The sequence below is a fragment of the Mus pahari genome, chromosome 15, assembly GCF_900095145.1.
Source record: "Mus pahari chromosome 15, PAHARI_EIJ_v1.1, whole genome shotgun sequence".
Taxonomy (NCBI): Eukaryota; Metazoa; Chordata; class Mammalia; order Rodentia; family Muridae; genus Mus; species Mus pahari.
In genome coordinates, this window is record NC_034604.1 from 8328069 (window position 1) to 8350560 (window position 22492).

Consider the following 22492-nt stretch of genomic DNA (forward strand, 5'->3'; position numbering starts at 1 on the left):
CACCTCAGGAGCACGACCGCCCCCGGTCCTTCCCTTCTATCCTGTCCCAGCACCTCAGGAGCACGACCGCCCCCGGTCCTTCCCTTCTATCCTGTTCCAGCACCTCAGGAGCACGACCGCCCCCGGTCCTTCCCTTCTATCCTGCCCCGGTTTCACAAGGCAGATTTCGCTTCCACTGCACTCTGCCACTGTTAAAGAATTAATGTGCCTTACCAATGAGAAACTGCTCACTTAGAGATCAATAAGAGGAAATCTAAAAAAAGGTCCAAGGAAGAAACAACGTCAAATAGAAGTTTTTACTAACTTATATGCACCTTAGGCTTACACATTTTACATATGTTATCAGCCTTAAATCTCTTGTGAGTTCCAGCCCCAGGTTATACATTGAACAATTTAAAAACAAAAAGAAGAAAATAGGAGATGCATGTCTGGCCACTTGGGCAGATGGAAGACTTCCACAAGAAAGATATTGCTAGAATTATTTCTTAAGTACAGCAGTGTTGTTCTTAAATAGTTAGTTGTTGCCCAGGCTTATCTTACCCCTCTGGTGGAATTATGCTTTTCCTGATAAGGGCACAAGCAATTTCCTGGCAGACCAGGATTTAATGGTAGCTGTGACCCTGCACCACCCACTTCAGCTGCCTGGTGGAGGCATGACTTTGGGGGAATGGGCCTGATGGCTGGTCAGTCAGTACTGGTGAAAAAAGTTTCCATCCTACATGGTAAACTTTGCTTACCTCTAATAAGTCTGGGTAGCTACAACCTACCTTTGGGGTGTTTGGGGGCAACACTCCCTTAGCTAAATTCTACTTCCTGTGATTGGATGTCTTCTAAGCAAATCTATTAGTAAATCCTTTACTATCTGTTCTATTACTTGGAGATCCTCCTACGTCACCAGCACACTTCAGTCTCATGGGCCACAAGCATAGGAAGCAGACAGTCTTGGGAGACACCAGACCAGGAACAAAAGACAGCCTTTGATATATAACTTGTTTCTCTTAGACACCCATCATAGCATCCAAGTCTACAGTACTCACCAAGGAGTCAGAGGTGGGGAATTCTAGGGACACTCTGAGGGATGGGGTGGGAAGTCAGGCAGTCAGTACTATGAGATACCTCTTGGTGGCTTCTACTCCTGCAGCCAAGAACCAACATCCCATGGGTGTCTGGTTCACGAAGCCCATCCTTGTCCTTTGCCCTGTCCTCTCCACCTCCAGCTATGAGGCATGAGCGAAGCCTGCCCCTTGGCATAGATGCAGGTAGGATAAGCTAGTCTCTGTGCCTTAGAGACAGCCAAGGCTTCCTCCCATTGCCTGACTTGTTAGTTTGTAAATAATTCCTTTTTATGGTTGACGGTAATTTAATTATCTACTACTGCATGACTTATTTTGGCCAGGCCATTGATCCTCGTACAGAAACTAGTAGGCTTTTCAAGTGTACAGTACTTTACCTGGATTCTTGTATCATTACCTTGCTGCACATTTAGATTGTCTAACTCTGTTCTGAAGGTTAGAGTGTACTCAACTGGCCCCCTCCCCGTCCTGTATAAATAGTCACCTAATCTCCATGTAAAAGCATCTATTTTTTAAACTATCTCATCTTTATCTTTCTCCTTTCAGCTTATCCACCCTTATATATGGAGAATACCCCTCTGAAAAAGAGGGAGAATGGCTGAAGTGAAGGATCCTGGGAGAAACAGAGGTCTGTTTCAGGGGTCTCTGGGTATGGCTATTTCCCAGGACTTCCTGAAGGGAACACCCCTGGTCTGAGATATGGTCATGGAGGAACCATTGAAATGACGTGAGGGAATTGTATACGTTTTTTAAAAGGTCAGCTTTATACTAAAGCCAGGAGGGTAAAATAATACAGAGAGTTAGGACAATTCAAGCAAAGATAAGTTGCTCTTTAGAATAAAAGGGGCTGATCTAACATGCTGAGTTAGGAGAAAGCACTTGATTATAAAGGACCAGAAACAACCAGAGTGTTTCTGCACAAAGCCAACACCAGTGAGTCGTGAAGGTGCTGTTCTGTTCCCAATAACCAAACTAGTGTTGGCCACACCCTAGAACATGCTTGCCCATGCTACCAACCATACTCAAGGGACGCCAGTTGCAGGTGCCTAGGCAGCAAGGGTCACAATGTGAAAGCTTGGCCTGTGGACAAGTGAACAGTCTGGTCACACTGACAGGAGCTGGGAGAACCGACGGAAGCACTGCTGGTACTTAGGACAGGAATCGTCCCAAGGCCCAAATGCAGAAAGTCTATAGTAATGCCCCATTGTCCCAGTGCCCCTGGGGAACATGATATGCCCACTTCAGAAGCGGTACTCGGCCTTTCTGATTATTTTGTTTTATTATTTTATATGCATGGGTGTTTTGCCTCCATGTATCCTCGTGCACCTTGGGACTGGAGTTATAGATGGATGTGAACTCCCATGTGGCTACTGCAAATCAAACCTGGTCCTCGGCAACAAATACTGTTAATTGCTGAGCCAACTCTGTAGCCCATACATACCAACGTTTTATCTATCTACAAACACTGCTTCATGGATACCATTTTCTGTATGGGAACAGCAGACTAGCTTTTATTCAAAGTTGTGAGGGTTTTTGTTTTTGTTTTGTTGTTTTTTGTTTTGTGACTAATAGCGCTTATGATGAACAGTCACTGTTCTAAGTATACACTTGTACCGATTAGTATAAGAGCCTGTAAGACAAATACAGTCATTATTGCTAGATGAGTAAAAACAAGTTAAAAACTTGCTTAAGCCGGGCATGGTGGTGCATGCCTTTAATCCCAACACTTGGGAGGCAGAGGCAGGCGGATTTCTGAGTTTGAGGCCAGCCTGGTCTACAGAGTGAGTTCCAGGACAGCCAGGACTACCCAGAGAAACCCTGTCTCGAAAAACAAAAAAACAAAAAAACAAAAAAAAAAAACTTGCTTAAGACTTCTGGACAGAACTAGGATTCAACATCAACAGTTTTCAGACCGTTCTGATAGCTGACCCGAGCGGGTCCTAAGAATGACATTTTATGGGCCAGGTATGATGCTTAGGAACTTCCAAATATAGAAGTCCTGTATTGGTATGTCCTATGTTAGAGTTGGGGGAGGGAAGGGGGAGAAGAATTTGAATAATCTGCCCAGTGGTCACACAATTAGCATCCACTAAGCCTGGGACTGGCCCAGGGCTCTCTTTCCACCAAGGCAAAATACAAAGCTTGGGACTGTCTCAGAGCCTTCCTACCTCTCACCACTCAAGACTTTGTCTAGAAATGGTGGGGCAGGATGGCAAGAAGCTCTGTGTACTTATGCGTACCCACCTGATTGGTCTCCGCTCCTGAGTTCTCCCAAAGACACCTTGGTGTCTAGGCATGCACATGCCCATTTCTGCCATGTGCTTATGAGGCTCTGAGTTCCATGGAAGGCTTTGCAGGTTGCCTTTGGCAGCAAGAGGGAAACCAAGATGCAAGCTGAGAGGACACAAAGTCTCTCAAATGGAGTCAATTTCATTAGTTTTATACACTGAAGGAGGGCTGTGAAGGAGAAAAGGCAGCCAGAGTGGAACTCCTCAGCAAGCTTGTAAACTACGGTCCTGGGTGAGGCCTTGTGACAGGCCAGGGTCTGCTGGACTCAGGCTGACCCCGAGCACCATAAGTGCTGAGGGATGACCTGCTGGAGACAGACAGCCATACCTCCTACTTGCTTCTGCAACTCACTTACTTTACTATAATCACGCTAGGCCTCGCAGAGATGCAGACAGAGCTACTGGCACAGAGTATACATGAAGGCTCAAGATTACCTGGCACAGCAGCTGCCATGGAACCTGTAGAAATACAGGAATGGAAAGTCCAGGGCACCGAAGAGGTCACCTAAGGAGTACAGGAAAAGTGATACAGTGGTCCCCACGGCTCCCTCAGGTCCCCCCACCCAGCTCCAATGTCTTCTGCAGAGGGCACCCAGCTATCATGGTCCTAAGACTCTTCTATTGCCTCCTACTAAGAACAATGTGAAATGGAGTGGCTTTATCTCTTACACCCTGTACTAACTCTGAGAGGTTCTACTACCCACACTCCAACTGATGCCCAGAGAAGAAGAAACATGGCTAAAGCCGTGTAAAAATGTGGAGCCAGAACGTGCACCCAGGTTAACCACCCAGAGCTTAGATCTTCCCTCCAGCAGCCACACGAGGGACAGCGGCAGAGGGAAGGTCTTTTTAAAGATCCTTTCTCTCTTTTGTTTAATTACTGAACAGACAGCACAGGGCCCAGGGCAGTCACGCACACAAGGTTTAGTCTAAGGCCCAGAGAGTTCATTTATTTCTCGTGAGGTAAGCTGATTCTTTTAGTTCCACTTTTAGTACAAGAGGAAATAATCACACATATTGGCTGTTTCTCTCTGGAATTTGAACTTGGTCACAAACAAGAAGTCAGGAGATTAAAAAAGCAGAAACCCTTCCAAAAATGTCTCAAGAAAAGGAATTAAGCATTTTGACAGTGGACGGCTTAATCCTTCCAAATCTGGAGTTTCTTCAGGAGCCTGGCTCTCCAGAGGCTTAGGCTCCAGTCTGGGTCTGTTTTGCACAGTCTGGGGGACAGGGCTGATGTTCCTAAGTATTCCCTGCTGAAAAGCTTTGTGCAGTGGAGCTGTACCAGCTGGTTCCTTCACTTCTTACACCTAGGAGTCAAGTAAGTCACAGACAACTAAGAGGGAGAGGTGTGCTCAGCACACGCAGAAACCTGGGTTCCATCAGCAGGAGCTTGTGTGAGTTCCTGCACACACACACACACAGGTACACAGGCACACATTTCAGAACAAGGTTCAGGGGGCTGCTACACTTCTATAAAGCCTCCTATGTGATCTCAAATAGTTCAGCTACCTACTAGCTTTAATTCTATGCCTCTGACCATATGGATGTTTTAACAGTTGAGCTAGATCTTCATTTATGCACGTGTATGTCTAATAAAGAGTTTTGTGGGGTTTAGTTTTTATGCAGCTCATCCAAAGTCAAGGACTCATTGTCTTTAGGGCACCACTCCACAGAATGTCTTCCACCTTCCAATGAGAACCTGTGTTAGTAATGTCTCAGCCCCTTCAGCTGTACTTCCTGAAGAATATTCTATTGTATCCTACTGAGAATAGTGATGACGGTGGCCATTTAGCCTGTTTTTGTGGAGAGTCTTATGTAAAATGTGGTGATTTTATCTCTTACACCCTGTAGCAACTCTGAGAGGTTCAATTATCCTGACTCCATCTGAAGCCTAGAGAGAAGACACGGCTAAAATTTTGTAATTGTTGAACTGTGGAGCCAGAACGTGCACCCAGGTCCACCCAGACCTTAGATCTTCCCTTCAACAGACAGCATTCACACAGGGGACAGTGTCAGAAGAAAAGAGCCTGCCTTCACCTGCCAGTCTCAGAACTACAGTGTAGAATGTACAAGACACAGAAAAGTACACTCAGGTCATTTTCTGCACAGGTCTCACAACCAAGACAATCTTGGCACTATGGACTGTGAGAGAGACTGGGGCCCTGCTCAGCCATGGATGGACATCCGTGGAGAATCTGTTCTGTGTCTTCTGCAGCTGCTGGTTCTTGGCCATTGCCCAATCTCCCTCCCCATGTGAGAGGAACTTCAGTGCAGTCAGGGAGATAACAAGGAATGACAGAGGGTCATCAGTTCAATCCGGGACCGTGATGACAGAGAGGGCCATCAGTTAAATCCGGGACCGTGAGAGCCCCTGGATAGACCTCCTCCTGACATCCCATTTTGTCAAAACTGTTCTGGCCGTGTAAGCTGGTGAGGCCAGCCTAGGCTTTGGAAATCTAAAGAACAAGAGGATTGGTCTGGGATAGATGGGGACGGAAGGAAATAAAGAACAAATCACAGTCCTAAGGAACTTGCCAATTAGATGATAATCACTATGCAGACCACAGGAGCCACTGGTGAGTTACAGGGAGGGTGAGAAGCAAAAACATGGGATAAAAGAATAGCCTGTCTTTGTCCTTAAGTCATTTCTAAAGCCATCTATACAACATCTGCTTGCCTGGACACCTGGCCTGCCCCACCATCTAGAACTATCAATCCTTTGAGAGCAGGGAGTCTGTCTCATTTGCCCCTGTGGCCACAAAGACGCTTAGCAAGCAATGCTGAAAGAAGGGGGTCTGATGACTGGGTGCTTCCTGACAGGCCAGACATGTTCTAGACTTAACTCTGTCACCTTAAATTTCTAGCTGACTAAATGTATCCTTTTGGTGCCCTCAATATGTCACTCAAAAAGCAATTTTTTTGTTATATTAATACATTACATTCTGATCATGGTTTTCCCTCCTTTAGATTCTTCCCACCCATCCAACTTCACACCTTTCTCTCTCTAGAAAACAAACATGTGAATTAAATAAACAAAACAAGAACTAAAAACACAAAAGCAAAGAAAAAGTAGAAATACACACACACACACACACACACACACACACCCCACACCACACCACACCACACACACGAGGAGGGGTAATATTTGAATATTCTAGGAAGTTCGGGTGGTGTAAACCAGGCTGGCCTCAAACTCACCGAGATCCACCTGCCTCCACCTCCCTAGCGCTGAGATTAAAGGTGTGCATCACCAAAATGGGCAAAAGCAAGACTTTTAAATAGAAAGGGGGACCTATCTGCCCTTAAACAGAACAGGTTGGTGACACTACTATAAATGCCAGAAGGATGTTACAAGGTGTAGTTTGTTCCAGCCAGGAGAACTTAATCCAGGAGCCTAAGGAATATGTGAAGGTGTTGGGAACTGTCTTAGTCAGGGTTTCTATTACTGCAACAAAACACCATGACCAGAAAGCAAGTTGGGGAGGAAGGGTTTATTTGGCTTACATTTCCAGATCACAGTCCATTACTGGAGGAAGCCAGGAGAGTAACTAAAGGAGAGACGGAACCTGGAGGCAAGAGCTGATGCAGAGACCATGGAGGGGTGCTGCCTACTGGCTTGCTCAGCCTGCTTTCTCAGAGAATCCAAAACCACCACCCACCATGGGCTAGGTCCTCCCCCATTGATCATTAATTGAGAAAATGCCTGACATCTGGATCTCATGGAGACATTTCTTCAACTGAAGCTCCTTTCTCCCTGACGACTCTTAACTGTGTCAAGTTGACACACAAAATCAGCTAGTAGAGGAGCTAAAGATGGTTCAGCAATTAAGCACTTTCTGCTTGTGCAGGTTTGGTTCGAAGCAACCATCAGGAGGCTCACAACCCGTGTGGTGATTTGAATATGCTTGGCCAATGGAAAGTGGCACTATTTGGAGGTGTGGTCTTGTTGGAGTAGGTGTGCCACTGTGGGCTTGAGCTTTAAAACCCTCATCCTAGCTGCCTGGAAGCCAGTATTCTGCTAGCAGCCTTCAGATAGAGATGTAGAACTCTCAGCTCCTCCTGCACCATGCTTGCCTGGATGCTGCCATGCTCCCACCTTGATGATAATGGATTGAACCTCTGAACCTGTAAGCCAGCCCCAATTAAATGTTGTCCTTATAAGAGTTGCCTTGGTCATGGAGTCTCTTCACAGCAGTAAAACCCTAACTGAGACATGGCTCAGGAGGTTTCAGAAGAGAAGAATTTTAGTATGTTGCCTAGAGATTGTTCTTGTGATATTCTGGGGGAAAATGTGCCTGATTTTTGCCCTTGTCCAAAGTCAGCCTGAGGATCAAGTAAAGAGATTTAAATTAATTGCATTGACAAAGAAAGTCTCAAAAAGCCTAGTTTAGATTTTTATCTGTGGTTCACTCTTATGAAGAGAGTTCTAGCAAGCCTAGAAAGGAAAAATACAAAATGCATGGTCCAAAGAGTAAAGAGGTACCAGGAAATAAAATGAAGCTACATCCTGTATTCAAAAACATTAAATTGAATTAAGGGAATGGTGACATTGGGGCAGGATCCCACCCACCTAAGCTTATTGTTTATGCATTTGAAACTCAACAAGGGATAATTATATCAAGTTCGATGTTATTACAATCTGGTTATTGTTTTCATTTGGACATAAGGAGATATGATAATTGTCAAGTTGACAAGGGATGGATTGTGATGCCTATTCTCAGTTTTCAACTTGAATGTAATGAACTACAATCCAAAACTTATAAAGATCTTGTGAAAAGGTAAAGAAAAGCTTAGATGTCATTGTACATGCCTTTAATCCCAGTATTTAGGAGACAGGCATGGATCTCTGAGTTCAAGGTCAGTCTACAAAGCAAGTTCCAGGACAGTCAAGCTTAGGCAGTGAAGGAGTTGGAATGCAGAAAGCTGGAGCTAAGAAATTAGTGGTGATTAAGAAGAAACCAGCATCACTGTGATGAAATCTTCTGGAAAATGTTTTTGAGAGCACAAAGAAGCCATGTTCCAGAGAGAACTCTTGCTGGCAGCTGGACTTTGTAATGTGTCAGAGTCACCCCGGCGGTACTGGTTTTGAAAGCATGGAGGGGTCATGGAGAGCAGCTGAAGCATGGCACCATGAGAGGCCGGGAAAGGCTATTGGTGAAGGTGTAGCTTCAGTTGCAGTTGAGAGCCCAGGACTAAAATAAATAAATGAAAAAAAAAAAAAAAAAAAAAAAAAAAAAAAAAAGAGAGAGCCCAGGACTAAAGGGGTCATGAAAAGAAGTTGAGGCTTGGCATCATGAAGAGAGCCTATGAAGGGCTATTTGTGAAGCCTAGTTGCATCAGAAGACCCCAGTGTAATGGAGACACCAGTACCATGGGATGATTATCAAGAACAGCAGCAGCAATGAAATGGATCAACCATAGCCGAGAAAGGGCAGAGCCCTCTGAGGGAGCCGAGAAGATCATGTGTGGGTCCCAGACACTGGAACAAGAAACTGTGAAGTTGAAATTGCCTTGGAGACCCCAAGATGCCACAGCCGTGAGATACTTGCCTAGGAAGGCTGCTAACAGGGAGTGGAACTAGCCCAAGAGAATGAAGTGTGTTGCAGTCAACAAAGATCAAAGAAGTTGAAGGTCAGGCATGGAAAAGAAGAGGTTGGAGCTTGCCTAGTTGGTTTTTGGTCTTTCTTTGATCCAAAAGCTCCTCATTATGATGTTTTGGAATGGTAATGTTTATCCTGTGATATTAGAAGTATGTGATCTGCTTTTTGACTTTATAGGGAACTACAGTTAAGAAATTGCATCAATCTCAGAAGAGAGTTTGAACTTTGGACTTTGAAACATTGTTGAGACTGTGACAGACTATGAGGACTTTTGAAGGTGGACTAAATTTATTTTGCTTTATGCTATGGCTATGTATGGCCCCCACAGACTCGTGTGTTTGGGAAAGCCTATGGAGGCCAGGGATGTGGTGGTTTGAACATGCTTGACCTATGGGAAGTGGCATTATTACAAGGTGTGTGTGGTCTTGCTGGAGGAAATGTGTCAATATTGGGTTGGGCTTTGAAGTCCTATACCCAAGCTCCACCCAGTGTGGAAGAGTCTTGTCCTGACTGCCTTCAGATCGAGATATGGAACTAGCAGATCATTTCCCAGCAACCTATTTGCCTGCTTGCTGCCTGCTGATGATAAAGGATTAAAGCTCCAAAACTGTAAGCCAGCCCCACCTTGGTCATGCTATCTCTTCACAGATACCCTGTAACTCTAGCTCAGGGGCTCTAATGCCCTCTTCTAGGCTCTGTATTTATGTGCATGTTTGTGGTGCACATACATAAACTTGGCCACAGATACATAAAATAATAAAAATCTTAGAACAGAACAAGTGAAGGCATTCACAACACAATGCTTCTCTGCTTTCCTCTGCTGGGCTACATGGTGGAGGCACTAAGTGAGTGGCTGGGACCTGACCCATATCTTCATGGCAGCCATGGGAGGCTTCTGCAAGCGTGAGCATCCTGGGCTCCAGGCAGTGCTTTAGAGAGTGAAGGACACGAGCCCCACTGCTCTGAAGGTTACAGAACAGAAACCTGCAACAGTGAAGTAGCATGACTTGCTACACTCACATGAGGTAAAGTTTGAGAGAAGATTCCTCTCACCCCATCTCAGCCCTAGACCTGGCAAGGAATGGTCAGGGTGGGGTGTCACCTCCAAAGACTGGCTGCTGCGCCGCTTCACCTCAAGCCATTGCCTCTCATCAATCAAAGCCAGGCGCCAAGGCCTCTGCTGCCTCACATTCCTGAGAGCTCCCTGCTCTTCTGGTTGCTTTAAAGCTTCTCTTTTGGATACCACAGCAAATGACCCCATAAGAATATAAAGTGAAAACTTTTAAACATGAGGAGACTATCTCTACTATAGGTCAAAGAGTTTCAAGAGAAAGGAATGGGGTCTTCTCAATTATGGTACTAAGGTCCTTAAGCCCTTTCATTAACTTGTAAAATGGCTGGAGGAACAGTTCAGCTCTGTCTCCCCAAACCTAAAGAAACCCAGTGTTGGAGGCATGCAAACAACCTGTCTGATTCCAAGAGGCATTTACAGGGAAACTTATCCTACAGACTCTCAGAAATGAGGGAAATGGAAGTTCAGGCAAGACCTGCACTAGGAGACCCTCCCCTGCTAGATCAAGTCAGACAGACATAATAAAGGTTGGGGAGGCTGTGGAGCCATTGAACCCTCATGCTGTTCTGGGTGAAACAGTAATGGTGTAAACACTCTGGGACACGGGTACCTTCTTAGTTAAATACACATCTACTCTAACTCACAAAGTCTATATAGCTGTTTTATCTGCTGAACTTTAGAATTAGCAGCAAGCAACCATTAGGAAATGTGGTGGTTTAATGAAAAGGACCCCAAGGCTCCTAAGGAGTGGCACTGTTGGGAGGTGTGGCCTTGTTGGAAGAAGTGTGTCACTTGGAGCTTGTTTTGGGGTTTCAGAACCCTAAGCCAGGTCCAAGGGCACTCTCTCTCCCTGCTGCCTGACTATTAAGATGTAGAAGTCTCAGCTATCTTCCCAGAGCCATGTCTGCCTGCATGCATGACAATGACGGACTCAGCCTCTGAACTGTAAGCTAGCCCCAACTAAATGTTTTCCTTTATAAGAGTTGCAATGGCTGTGGAGTCTCTTTGCAGCAATAAAATCCTGAGATGGAGACCACCACCAGGATCCATTTAAAGTTAATATAATTGACTAACAAGAGGTCTTATAAGTTTTCCATTGAATTATTAATTAGACATATTAGAATACACTATAACTGTCTTTTTACGAAGAAAACAAGACATTTTGCTCAATTGATGTGACTTTCTAAATGTGATAAGAAAGATGTCACTGAATGTTATCTCCTTAATGAGTTACACTGTATTCTGAATGTGGAGTTTACTGTTAATCATCGAATTGTTAGAATCTGGAATTATCTGGGCAGTGGCTCTCTGGCCTGCCTGTAGGAGATTTCTTAATTATATTAAGGAGGGAAGGACCCAGTCACTGTGGGTGGCACCATTCTGGCTGGGAAAGATGGATGACCTGAGCTACAACAGACATTCACCGCTCTTTTTCCTGACTGCAGATGGGATGTGCCTAGCTCCTGTCACTTTGGCTTCTGCACAAGGATGGACAAGACCCTTGAACTGGGAGCCAGAACACACCCTTCCTCCCTTACGCTGCTTTTGTCAGAGCAACTAGGAAGAAAACTAAGACACTGAGCTCTTGTTATTTCCATACCATAGCCCTTAGAGTCTTGGTCATTTGCTCTAAGAAGCAAAAATAAAGCACTCAACTATTCCTGAGTGACTTCAAAGTGATGGGCTGCTGCTTGTGGCTGTATAGGTTAGCTCTTGCACAGTTCTGGACTGTGTGCAACTCATATAGACTTAGCTCAATGGAAAACTTCATTGTTGCTCAGGTTTCTGTGGAACTCCCCAAAAAAGAGATGGGAGGAGCAGACATATCCATTCTTAAGGCATCTTGATACACAATTTGTAAAAGCTCTAAGAAAGTCACAAACATGACCTCGATGACCATGCAGAGCACTTTTATAAAAAGAATAAAGTTTGCAGCTAAGGCGATCACTCGGTCAGTAATGTGCTTGCCACACAAGCACCCATCTCATAAACCCAGGCATGATGGCGTGTTTGTAATTCTAGGACTGGAGGAACAGAGACAGGCGACTCTTTAAGGTTTGCTACCTGCAAGTTAGCCTGGCTGAATTGTCAAGTCTAGATAAAAGTGAGAGATCCTGTTTCAAAAGAGCAATGCGGATGATGTCCTGAGAAATGACACCCACAGTCTGCCTGTCCTTTAATCACATACTCACATGTGTGTACATCTCCACACATACTGGCATGCATTAATATGTATGCACACATGCATATACACACACACAAGAAAAAAAAATGAAGACACTTTCACATTACTCAATATCCAAAGAAGGCTTACAATGTCACTGCTCAAGAATTAGATCATGAACTTGCTTCTAGTACACATAGAAGACTCCAGCTCCTTCTGGATTGCTGCCAACAGACATATCCACTCATCACTCCACACCTACCTCTGCCAGGGCTTTTGCCAAAGTCCTGCTATGGCACTCAGACATCTAGGACTCTAGACACTGAAGTTTGGGGCATTCATTTCCTAGGGATTCTCAACTGTCTACAGCAAGGGAAGTCAAGGCTATCCCTGTTGCTGACATAAGAGGTTTTGCCAACCATTAGCTCTTCAAAATCCTTCTCATGAATGAAATTTCCTGTACCAAGCCACTTCAATTACTTTGGTTAATGTGAAGTTACAGACAGACACACACACACACACACAGCACACACACACACACAGCACACACACACACACACACACACACACACACACACATGCACAGACATACACACATGCATGCGCAATGCAGTTTTGCCCAGCATAAAGCAAAACATTCTGCCAAGTGAACAGATCTAGAGCACATCATATTAAGCAAAACAAGTCAGATTCAGAAAGTTTTTTCTCATATGCTGATTCTAGGCTTCTGTCTCAGTTAGGCTTTCACTGCTGTGGACAGACACCGTGACCAAGGCAACTCTTCTAAGGACAACATTTGAGGCTGGCTTACAGGTTCAGAGGTTCAGTCCATTATCATCAAGGCAGGAACATAGCAGCGTCCATGTAGCTAAGAGTTCTACCTCTTCATCTGAAGACGGTTAGAAGACTGACTTCCAGGCAGCTAGAATGAGGGCCTTAAAGCCCACGTCCAGTGACACACCTACTCATACAAGGCCACACCCACTCCAACAGGGCCAAGCATATTCAAACGACCACAGCTTCAAAATATATAAAGTGATGTACGTGACATGAGAGTGTGAGGGAGACAGACTGTAGGGGATGAGGAGGCAGAGGAGGCAGCACAGAGAGGACAAGGGAGGGTAGGACTGAGGTAAAGTACAATGAAAGAGAGGTGGGAAAGTGTCATTAGACAGCCTAGTATTCTGTAGGTTAAGTAAAAAGTTCAAAACTCAAAATATAATGTTAAAACAACAGGGATGGGCTGGTGAGATGGCTCAGTGGGTAAGAGCACCTGACTGCTCTTCCAAAGGTCCGGAGTTCAAATCCCAGCAACCACATGGTGGCTCACAACCATCCGTAACAAGATCTGATGCCCTCTTCTGGAGTGTCTGAAGGCAGCTACAGTGTACTTACATATAATAAATAAATAAATCTTAAAAAAAAAAAAAAAAAAAACAGGGATAAGAATAAATTCATAGATGGGGCTGATGAGATGGCTCAGTGGTTATGAGCACTGGCTGGCCTTCCAGAGGTCCTGAGTTAAATTCTCAGTACCCACATGGTGGCTCATGACCATCTATAAGGGGATCTGACACCCTCTTCAGGCATGGGGATGTACATGTGACAAATTACTCAAACATAAATAAATAAATTTTTTTTAAAAGAATACATTTAGCCGGGCAGTGGTGATGCACGCCTTTAATCCAGTACTTGGGAGGCAGAGGCAGGCAGATTTCTAAGTTCGAGGCCAGCCTGGACCTATAGAGTGAGTTCTAGGACAGCCAGAGCTACACAGAGAAAACTTGTTTCAAAAAAACCAAATAAATAAATAAATAAAACCAAAGAATACATTGACAGGGAATAAATCCACATTGAAGTTTTGATTTTGTTTTTGTTTTTGTTTTTTTTCATCTTCCTGTTCTGCAGAGCTGGGATCAAGCCAGGGCCTGTCCATGCCAGGGCTAGGCAGGCGTTCTATCACTAAGCCATATTCTCCACCCACCAACTGGGTTAAACGTAATTCTAACTCAGTAGACCAGTCACATCCTCTAGTCTCTTAGAGAACGTCTTCAGAGATCTAACCAGGTTCAGAATCCTGGTTTAGAACAAGGATTACAAATAAATACTAGAGTAGCTTTACCTGTAGGATGAGATGCAAATGCCAGGAGTACCATGCTGAAAAACAAAACAAGCAGAAAACACAGCAGAGCAGTTAAGAAAGCTTTCTTCAGCACATACCCAACACCTAAAACTGCATTTAAAAATATCTAGTTTCACCAGGAAGCATTACCTGAAAGAAAGCTGACTACCGTCACCAGTCTTTCTGCTTGAACCCAGATCCTGAACGAGAATCTTTGGGAATGGCTTATGACTTGGCAAGAGGGCTGTGGTGGTTTGAATGGGTTTGGCACTCAGAGTCTCGTGTGGTTAAATGCTTGAAGCCTTGTTGGAGTGGGTGTGGCCTTGTATAAGGGGGTGTGTCACTGTATGGGTAGGCTTTGATGTCTCCTAGTAGGTTAGTTAGGGTCTGCCCAATGTGGAATTCTAGCCTCCTCCTGGCTGGCTGGCTGCAGTGGACAGTGTCTTCCTGGCTGCTTATGGATCAAGATGTAGAGCTCTCAGCTCCTCCAGCACTATGTCTGCCTGGATGCCATGCTTCCTACCCTTGGAAACTGTAAGCCAGCCCCAAATAAATGTTTGCCTTTATGACAGTTGCCATGGTCATGGCATCTGTTCACAGCAGTAAGTCCTAACTAAGACAAGGGCTCATGATTGGCACAAGAGTTTCATGTCCCTCCTTCAGTTATTACTTTCCTTGGCCCTAGCTGGCCCTATTATAATGTTCATTTAACTTATAATGATTATTTGAAAGCTAAACAAAGCAAGTTCCAAATTCCAAGTAGACTGCAAGCTAAAAGCTAGCTGTTGGATATGAGCTGAGGATATTTTTGTCATGAGATGAGCTATGTAAAAAGTAGTTAAATTTCCAACTGACTCACTCACAAATTTATCCATCTTCCCACTGCATAGCCAAAGATTACCTGAGCAAACGCTCACTAGATGGCAAGTGGTGAGGAATGTGAAGGAGGGCCTCTCTGATGTGGCCAAACTCCATCTCGGCACTACATCCTTCCCTCTGGAACGCCTCCATTTCCCTACACTCCCACTGCTCCCTGAGCCCAGATTCAAAGGGCTGGATCCCCACCTTCTGCAGCTTCTAGCAGAACTCAGACATCCAGCAACTGATGGAATTACAGGGTAGGAATAAAACATGCTAAGTTTAGGAGTTGGGTTTGCAGGTATAGGAAGGCCTGCTCGAGTTCTAACCAGGCTGCAGGACAGAAGAGCCCAGCATCTTGGCTCATATCACAATCTCCAAGGATGGCATTCTGGCATCTCTGATGTTCCAGCATCAGGCGGAACCTAGGACTTCGTGATGCTCGTCATGCTAATGAGCTGTATTTTAAGCCCTGCCTCGTGTTTTTGAGTTTTTTAAACTAAGATTTCTTAGAACAGCAGAGGTAGGAAGAGAGAAGGCTTCTGAGAGAGGGGACGGGTACAAGCCCTATGTCCCATTATTCAAGAACTTGTAGGTTTATAAGACAGGATATACACATGGCCATAAATACACACACACGCACACACACACACACACACGAGAACACTGCATGATACTGCAGAATTGGCAAGGCCTAGTCCTCTGCATGGGCTCTGAACATCTCCTCATATTTTTTAAGTGTACACCCTTCACTATTTTAACTTGTAGATCCTCTTTTGCTTATAACTCCAGGAGCATAAACGTTATTGCTCCAATGGCAGGATATGGATCCCCTTTCTATCCCAATGTGTCTTCTAGGCCCTGTCATGAGACCTGAAATACTATCAGGGTCATTCTATTAGGTTAAAAACAATTCAGAGTTGACTCTCCAATCCTTTCTTGCAACTTCCCAAAGCCAGCTGTACTGGCTAGTTTTGTGTTAACTTGACACAGCTGGAGTGATCACAGAGAAAGGAGCTTCAGTTGGGGAAGTGCCTCCACAAGATCCAGCTGTAAGGCATTTTCTCAACTAGTGATCAAGTAGGGAGGTCCCCTTGTGGGTGGTGCCATCTCTGGGCTGGTAATCTTGGGTTCTATAAGAGAGCAGGCTGAGCAAGCCAGGGGAAGAAAGCCAGTAAAGAACATCCCTCCATGGCCTCTGCATCAGCTCCTGCTCCCTGACCTGCTTGAGTTCCAGTCCTGACTTCCTTGGTAATGAACAGCAGTATGGAAGTGTAAGCCGAATAAACCCTTTCCTCCCCAACTTGCTTCTTGGTCATGATGTTTGTGCAGGAATAGAAACCCTGACTAAGACACCAGCCGTACCCAATACTTGTGCTGTGCCATCCTGGGCACCCGAACCATATGTCACTCATCTTTGGGTCAAAGCAGTCAGGCATGCAGCTGAGGCTCAATATGGGTTCTAACAGACTGAGTTACCTCTGAATGTATTTGTGGTAAGAATATGTCTGACAAAAAATATAACTTGAAACCCCCCAAATTATAAATTACATATAGTATAAAGAGGGAAATATACTAATATAAAATTATGCTAATATTTTATTATGAATAGCAGAACTTTTTAAAACCTACTTCTTGATGAAATATTTACTGAGTGCCAAATGTTTGTGGTGTGTATGTGTATTAGTGGTGTGTATGTGTGTGGTATGTGACAGATATATATGAAGAGAGGGAAAGAGAGAGCAGAGAGAGAAAGAGTGTGTATGGTGTATGTATGTGTGATCTGTGTCTCTGTGTCCCTGCATATAGTATGTGTATGTATGTGTGTGTGTATATGTGTGTGGTGTGTGATATGTGAGTGTGTGTATGTGTGTATATATGTTGTGTGTGATGTATGGGTGTGTGTATGTGTAGTGTGTGATGTGTGTGATGTGTGGATGTGTGGTGTGTGAGTGTATGTGTGTGTGGTGTGATGTGTGAGTGTATGTGTGTGGTGTGTGAGTGTATGTGTGTGTATGTGTAGTGTGTGATGTGTATGTGTGTGTGAAAGTATAGTGTGTGTATGATGTGTATGGTATGTGAGGTGTATATATGTGGTGTATGTATATGTGTGTTATGTATATGTGTGTGATCAGTGTCTCTGTGTCCCTGTGTATGGTATGTGTGTGTGTATGTATGTTTCTGTGTGTGTGAGAGAGAGATCTGTGTCTCTGTGCCCCTGTGTATGGTACGTGTGTGTGTATGTATGTTTCTGTGTGTGTGTCAGATGTGTGATTGTATGCATGTGTATATGTGTGGTATGTGAGTGTATGTGTGTGTATATTTGTGGTGTGTGAGTGTATGTGTGTGTATTATTTGTGGTGTGTGAGTGTATGTGTGTGTATATTTATGGTGTGTGATGTGTGTGTGGCGGGTGCCAATGTGTATGGTACTGAGGTGGGAATTGAACCTAACATGCCATGTATGCATGGTAGGCAAGTGCTCTACTGCTGAGCCCTATTTTTACTCTTGACTTTTAGAGATGAAGTTTTACTAAGTTGCCCAGGCTACACTTGAACTTGGGATCACCCTGCCTCAATCTCCTTAGTAGTTGAACATAGGCCTGAGCCATTGAGCAGTGTTCTAGTGACAGAATGAAACAGGAAGCATCTGCTCATAAGAAATACAGTGGAAAGATCCAGGAAGCTGTGGTCTCCGAACTCTAGCCTGCATGCTGCCTGCCCCACCGAGTCACCCCAGAGAATGCCTGCCCATTTCTCACTGGCAGGCTTATGCATAATCTCACCTGAAGAACAAGTAAGTAGAGAATGTGTTGGGAACATTACAGTAATAATTCTGTATTTTATACACAGAGGAACTCAGATTAGAAGGATTCACAATACAAGGACACACTCATTTACTATCTAAATTCTCCAAAATGCAGCTAGAAGGCACACCTGTACTGAGAAGTTTCAGTTATTTGTAGCCCTCTAGCCAACTGTTCCCTGAATAATACCACAGCCATATTCATCTATCTGGACTTCAAGAACGTTCATCATTAGGGCTAGAGAGATGGCTCAGTGGTTAAGAGCACTGACTGCTCTTCTCAAATCCTAGCAACCACATGGTGGCTCACAATCATCCATAATGAGATCTGGTGTCTTCTTCTGGAGTGTCTGAAGACAGCTACAGAGTATTTATATATAATAAATAAATTTAAAAAAAAAAAAGACCGTTCATCACTAGTTCTCTCCTTGTTTTTACTTTCTCACAGGAAAGAACCATATTTTATTTATCTCTGGGTCCCAAGCATACTGGTATAAGGCACACAACAGGTGCTCAAACTGGGTTCTGATTCAGTTAAGCACCTCTAAGTTTATCTGTGGTGCGATCACCAGAGTCAGAGTCAGGAGCAAATGCATTCTTGGTGAAGAAGGCTATCTTTCAAAGATAGAGAACCTTCCATTTGCGTATCTCGCTAAACACTGAGAGAGCAAATGAATCTCTACCCTGGCAGACAGCACTCTAGGCTGGCCCAGACAGAACAACCCATTTATCCAAGCAGAGTGCAGGGTCCTAGATGCTGATTTCCCAGCATTAAGCAGCTGTGGCCAGCTGAAAGTGGTCCTCACTCTGATTCAGCTCTTCACCATTTTACTGATGAAAACATCTGGGCAGAGTCGGTGCTTCATGGGAGTCTGCCACATCAGCCGGAAGTCCAGACTGCCAGTGTCATAGGCAATGGACATCTCCTAGCAAAGGAGGTAGAGGGTAAAGAGCTGTGCTTGGGGCTGGTAAGATGACTCAGTGGGTAAGAGCACCTGACTGCTCTTCTGAAGGTCCGGAGTTCAAATCCCAGCAACCACATGGTGGCTCACAACCATCCATAACAAGATCTGATGGCCCTCTTCTGGAGTGTCTGAAGACAGCTACAGTGTACTTACATAGAATAAATAAATAAATCTTAAAAAGAAAAAAAAAAGAGCTGTGCTTGACAGAGGCTCACTTCTTATGTTGCTGTACCTTTGTCTGCATGGCATGTCTTCTGGGCAGAACTGCCTACTATGACCCAACATCTGGGAAATAAACTCAACACCCAGTGCATGCTGGATACTTTACCACTGAACTAGGAAACATTTTTAAACAACAAGAACCATTGGCATTTGGGGGGAAAGTATCTTAAACCCCAGCCATTACCTGGAAGGTAGAAACAGGCAGATCCCAGGGGCTCACCGGCCAGCAGCCTAGCTGAAATGGCAAGCTCTGGGTTCAGTGAGAGAGCATGCTTCACACGATAAGGCAAACGACAAAGGGAGACACCACACACACACACACACACACACACACACACACACACAGCACCACCCAGTAGGTCTAAGCAAAGCCCAACTAATGATAATGACTGGGACTTTTTTGTCTGAGTACAAAGGCAGCAAACAGCTGTGCCTAGGTGAACGTTACATTAAACAGTGTCTGGGGGCTGGAGAGATGATCACGTGGTTAGAGTGTTCAGTTCCTAGCACCCATGTCAGGGCACTCACATACACCTGTAACTCCAGCTCCAGATATGACTTGTTTGCTCAATGCCAGTACTTGTTCTCATGCGTGTGCACATATGAACACACACATGACTAATTAAAGATCAAGCTACTTTATTAAAACTGCTATTAAAACTGCTGGGTTGAGTTGTCCAACAGGAGTATTCTCCAAAAATAGAGCTATAGTGAATGCTGAATGATGTAAGTCAAGTAAGTCCATCAGAAACTGCCACCACCAAATACTAAGGTGAAGATCTACTGGTGCTCTCACTGAAAGTCTGTATGCAGGCACACTTGGGTCCTCAGCAGCACTCTCTCAGTCAAGTCTGGAGTGCACAGCCTGAGGCTGCTGAAGCCCAAAAACATCCTGAGCTATCCCATGGAGGACAACCCCATCCTCTGCTGGGCACACACAGGAGCCATAAATATGCCATACTTAAAATTTTATAAATTAAGCCTCAGACATGACTAACCACCTTAACAAATACACCATGAAAACAACCTGAGGTCTAGATTAAAATGTAGACTCCTGAGAGTATTTGTAAAGCTTAATATCAAAGAAATCTGAACTGTGGCTGTCTGCTCTGTACCCTGAAGGGTGTGTGTGTGTGTGTGTGTTGTGTGAAGAGATGGGGGAGGTGAGGAGGATGGTCAGATAAGACAGGTGTTAACAAGATCCAAGCTCAGGGCCACTTGAATAAGGGATTCATGATTCAGTTCAGAAGCAAAGGTTTGGGCACTAGAAAAAATATCCCTCACCTTCCTGGGGAAGGGTCGGACCCTCTGAAGCTCAAAGCCAAACAGGTTCTTGCCAGGGTTAAGGGTAAGACAACCATTTGGATTCTTCAGATTATGATCAACACACAAAATTTAAACTTGCTTCTCTTAACAGTCAATTTGCTTAAAATTCTATAATCAAACTACTGCTGGAAAACAAAAAACTTATCTGGAGGCAGAAGCAGGATACACACTATTCTTGAAGACTGTAAATAATGTCTTACCTGAATATATAGTTTAAGTACTGCTGGTCAATGTCACTGAGAAACGAGAGAGAGAAAACTCATGAAATAATGGAAGAAAGTTTTAAGTCTATAAATGATCATTATCCTCTATTAATAAATTCTACCTCTAAGTTATTGATTTCATAAATTATCAAAAGAGGAGTACTTCATATTTTAGTTCAATTTTTGTCATTTAACCTGAAATAACATTTTAAATTCCATACAACTAATTGAACATGAAGCCTTCACTTTCTAGTCTCTTTGGTTCAGGAAGGTATTCTGCAGGTTACCAAAAGAGAGATGTGGACAGCAACCAAGCCACAAAGCCTTTGACCTACCATCCGTGCTGCCCGCAAAAATACTCTAGAGCCATGGTGGCACAGACTTGCGGGAGTAGCCAGCCTACATCTGATTTGACTTTAGGCCAACTCCACGAGATGGAACCTATACCCAACACTGCCTGGGTAACGAGAACTAGAGACTAGATGCCCAGAGACCTCGGGTAAACAAACGCTGATCAACATAACAGAACAGAGGGATTCTGATTGTAGTCTGCTATACTCCTAGATCAGTGCCCAGTGCAGTCATCATCAGAGAGGCTTCCTTTGAGGCAGATGGGGACAGACGCAGAGACCTACTGCCAGACGGTATTCAGAGAGAGAATCTAAACTTGAGGTTTCCATGAAATCCCTCCCTCAGAGTTGAGAGAGTCCTATGGACTAGGAGGCAGGAAGATTGTAAGAGTCAGAATAGAGGGCACCAGGGGGACACAGACCCCTGAATCAACTAAGCACAGTGCATATGCTCTCACAGAGACTGAAGCAGCAAGTGCTGGGCCTACGTGGGTCTATACCAGGCCCTCTACGAGTATATTATAGCTGTGAACTGCAGTGAACATGCAGATCACAGAAGAAGAAATACAAATTCTAAACCTTCATTGGGATTTAGCATCAATGGACCCATTCATTTTGAGCAGATGGTTGCTAGTTCAGTACAAATACCCACATCGCCTGGGTCAACTGCTTCCTGTGTATGTGTTGGCTACTCTCAGAGGAGGGCCAACTATCGACTCTATTAACTATCGTGGAACATGGGACTCACTGGCTTCCTGGGCTGGCATTCTTAGCAGATGAAAATCCAGAGCAGCAAGATGGCTCAGGTGGAAGTACAGCTCTGGGCCCTCAGTCTGCTCTCCACAGACAGACAGAACTGACAGAAGAGGAGAGAGCTGATTCCCAGAAGCTATCTTCTTGCCTCCACACGAACCGTGGCATGGGCACACCTCACATATGCATGCCACACACACAATAGGATTTCTTTGTAGAAATCCAGAATACTCAAATTCAAAACTCAGCTAAAAACATTTATCTTAGCATATGTTCAATGCCACATGGTAGATACTTAAGCTGTAAGAATCACATGCTATTCACCCAACCTCAAATTTAAGTAAGCATTGTACTCTTGGTGTGCCTTCATTTTTTTTTTTTCTGGGATATGGGTTTTCCTATAAAGCCTTGAACTCTCAGTCTTCCTGCCAAAGAGGAATTAATTACAGGCCTTCCCAACCACACCTGGCTCTGCAGCTTCTGGCTGCAGAAACATTCAAAGAACAACAAGAAACCTGAGGAGTGAAAGTCATAGGACAGGGCCTTCACCTGGGGTCACAGGGACAGGGCCTTCACCTGGGGGGTCACAGGGACAGGGCCTTCACCTGGGGGTCACAGGGACAGGGCCTTCACCTGGGGGTCACAGGGACAGGGCCTTCACCTGGGGGTCACAGGGACAGGGTCT

The 22492-nt window shown here is 44.6% G+C and overlaps 1 protein-coding gene across 3 annotated transcripts in view; it reads right to left on the reverse strand.

Moving 5' to 3' along the window:
* Window positions 1–22492, reverse strand: part of Tmem241 (transmembrane protein 241) — a 126965-nt gene that overhangs the window by 58465 nt on the left and 46008 nt on the right. For all 3 annotated transcript variants that reach the window (XM_021214871.1, XM_029547271.1, XM_029547270.1), the window contains 3 exons: window positions 20702–20737; window positions 14326–14360; window positions 3797–3866 (listed from right to left, as the gene is read on the reverse strand). In XM_021214871.1, the coding sequence (XP_021070530.1) occupies window positions 3797–3866; window positions 14326–14360; window positions 20702–20737 (141 nt within the window). The remainder of the gene's footprint in view (window positions 1–3796; window positions 3867–14325; window positions 14361–20701; window positions 20738–22492) is intronic.